The following is a 3,209-nucleotide window of genomic DNA, read 5'->3' as shown; positions in this document are numbered from 1 at the left end:
TATACATACATATTAATTCATATATCTAGCTTCAAAACATAAATATTTTGAAGATTTCTATTATAAACACTGAAATATCGCCAGAATAAAACATACATGGTTTACTGATATGTAACAAAACCAGCCTGCAACACAGGCTAGGTTTTTTTTTTTTTTTTTTTTTGCATTTCCTAAACTCAGCTGCTGTTAACATTTAAAAATTCAGCAATGCAGTAAGAGATTATCCATTTTTAACTGTAATGTTTACCAGTCAAGCTGCTCATTTCTGTGGCATAGAGTGGAACGGGTGATAGCTTCTCTTTCTTGGGAATGAGCAGGGCTGTGGGGATGTTTGTAGACCCATGGGCAAGGACAGCAGACATGGCTGAGCCTCTAGAGGAGCTGGCATGGGATCCACTGTGGCTAAGCATAGGGGTCATCGGTTTAGGCCAACCTGGTCCATGATGAAGTGTTGAGGCTGCTCTGCCAACTTGGGGTTCCCTTCCCATCTGCTGAATGCAAAGTTCATAAGCTTTAATGTGAGAAAAAGAAGACCAGAGTACATGCATTTGGTATTTTTTCCTTGACCTTACCCCTGACTCACTGACTGACAAACATGAGTGCAGTGCCTAGGAAGGCTAACAGAAAGGACAGGAAATGCTAAATATTAAAAAAACATCAGCTCATACTGTGTCCTAACAAACTAAGATACAAGAAGCAGCATGTGGCTCTTTGGACCCTCTACAGAGGCTCTTACTGTGGCAATAAATGATATGTAGACCTGTAATGTACTATGCAACTTATTAGTTAATACAAATGCTAGTCTTATATGCTTTAGTGGTTTTTATAAATAATATCTTAATAGAATTTCTATAGCAATATGAAAAAATTATAGCACCATTCTCCCCATCAAATAATACCATATAAAAAAAAAAAATCATGCTTCATCTTTATAAATCCTCTTTTTTCCCTTATTTGAAAATCTAAGAATACAAATAATCCATTTAAGATGGTATCAGATTTCCTATGGCAGAGATTTAACAAAAATAATAAGTTTAGTTTTGGTAAAGGGTCATTTAATAACTCTAAACGACTTTTACTTAGCTGGACTTGGGGCAAAATGGCTGTTCGGATATGAAAAAATGCCTACAAATACAAACTAGGTAAAGGTAAACTGAACTGAGATGATATGAAGAGCTGGGAACTGAACAATTGTGTATCTTGAAAGCTGATCTTCAGGTGAAAGCAGGTGTTTTTCTTGGAGTCAAATTTTCCCTCCAGGAGAGCTGGTTGACTGTTGAACATTGGAGCACTTCTGTGCATGTTTGTTTGTATGTGTGGACACTTTCATGTCTTTATTATTTCTATTTATAGTTGGGGGTTTTTCTTCCATGTCATGGGGTTTTAGGCATACAATACATAGTAGATGGATGCCTATATGTGTGCATGTTGGGATGAAGTGTGTTAATATTAAAGAGCTGTTAAAAAAAAGCTGTTAGTGTGACTTTTTTGTATATTAAAATGTGGGAGTCACCACAGTGGGAGGTGGGAGCCATTAGTCCATGGCGGAGGTGTTCGAGGCACCCGTACAAATAAAAAAGGGACCCAAAGACTCCTCACACAATCTTTACACCCCAAGTCCCTGTTGAACCAAAACAGGCACTTTGGTAGGAGCCAGGAGATCATGCCCAAACACTCCCCTGTGGTGGGTGTTTGCAACCCTTGTCATGGTTTGATTGAAAGGCTATGAGGACAGGTGAAGCTATAGGTTGTAGGTTTTCTGAGGATTTACAAACACAACAAAGTGGCAAAATGTAGAATTTTTACAGCACAGTAAGTGTTATTGAACAATAAGTGATCCATCATTTTTTAGAACATTTTTCACACAATAAACATCATTTTATATTCTGGTGATTTTCAGAGAATTGAAGTAAAGAAGTATGGGCCCTACTAAAATTCTTGCATCTACTGTAAACTAAGAATTTCACACCTGTGTTTATTAATAATTCTATGCAGCTCAAGTAAAAAAAAAAACAATGGGAAACAAATTAGTTATTACAGGAACCAGTGCAATCAAAACCCGTGCAAAATACACTGTGTATGAATATTTGGTAATAGGCTAATGATACAAAATCGTACAAAATGATACAAAACGTTTTTAGACATACTTAATGGACCAAAATAAGGATAAATGAATAAGATAAGTAATAATAAAATGAGAACATCCCTGTAGTTCATCCTTTATGACTGAGTTGTTCTGCACATCCTCTCTGTTTGTGGTTGGTCTTTTCTTGGGTGGCTGATCTTTTAAAAAATAAAATGCAATGGTTCTTTCTCTATTTTGTGGTTTGTGAGGCATACCTAAAAGCAAGGGTGTAACTTTGCAATAAAAGTTGGTGGGGACGCTCTAAGGGTGGTGGCTGATGGACAGTGTTGGGGAGTAACGGATTACATGTAACGACGTTACGTAATTTAATTACAAAAACAGAATAACTGTAATTCGTTACAGTTACAATGAGAAAATATGTAATTCAGTTATAGTTACTTCCGAAAATATTAAGAATTACAAATTTAGTTACATTTTTTAAAATATATATGTACAGTGAACCCTCGCTATAACGCGGTTCACTTTTCACTGTCTCGCTGCTTCACGGATTTGCATCATCCATTCTTAAACTTTATTGTCGAACATAATCAATGGTAGCATGTCGGTTTATAAGGATCTTTTGGCCCAGAAGAAAAAAGAGAGACAACAACTACCGATAACTATGTCCTTCTCTCAAAAAAACACACCTGCTACGCAGGCTTTAGAACAAAAAAATTAACATTTCAGTTTGTATTGATGATTAAAATTATTACTTATTTATTGATAACTATATTATTTTACAGTACAGTACAGTAGTTATTTGTAAAAAAAAAAAAAAAAACAGACAATAAAAACGTCTATACCGTAGGCTACTTTTATTTGTTTAACAAATGCTTGGGCCTGTAAAAAGTTTTTGTTCCTTGATTTCAATGTTGTATGGAGTATTTCATTGTATAATATCTTAAAAAAAATAAAGGTTTCTACTTCATGGATTTCACCTATCGCGGGTTCTTTTAGGAACGAAACCCCTGCGATAAACAAGGGTTTACTGTAATGATATTTTTATTGCTTCGCGCCCTGTATCGCCGTTTCCCGCTACGGCTTCTTGTCTCTATAATATTTGCCACTCTGATGATCCATCCTG

General features: G+C 35.8%; 1 protein-coding gene across 2 annotated transcripts in view; it reads right to left on the bottom strand.

Moving 5' to 3' along the window:
• The window catches only part of LOC107101521 (carbohydrate-responsive element-binding protein-like), a 53,039-nt gene that overhangs the window by 11,048 nt on the left and 38,782 nt on the right, over nt 1-3,209 (bottom strand). Inside the window, exon 11 of one of the 2 annotated variants that reach the window (XM_015400467.1) lies at nt 248-491. In XM_015400467.1, coding sequence (XP_015255953.1) covers nt 248-491 — 244 coding nt within the window. The remainder of the gene's footprint in view (nt 1-247; nt 492-3,209) is intronic. The other variant, XM_015400468.1, reaches the window with a different exon arrangement.

This window comes from Cyprinodon variegatus, unplaced genomic scaffold (genome assembly GCF_000732505.1).
Source record: "Cyprinodon variegatus isolate N-32 unplaced genomic scaffold, C_variegatus-1.0 Scaffold1108, whole genome shotgun sequence".
Classification (NCBI taxonomy): Eukaryota; Metazoa; Chordata; class Actinopteri; order Cyprinodontiformes; family Cyprinodontidae; genus Cyprinodon; species Cyprinodon variegatus.
This window is presented reverse-complemented; position numbering and strand designations above follow the sequence as displayed.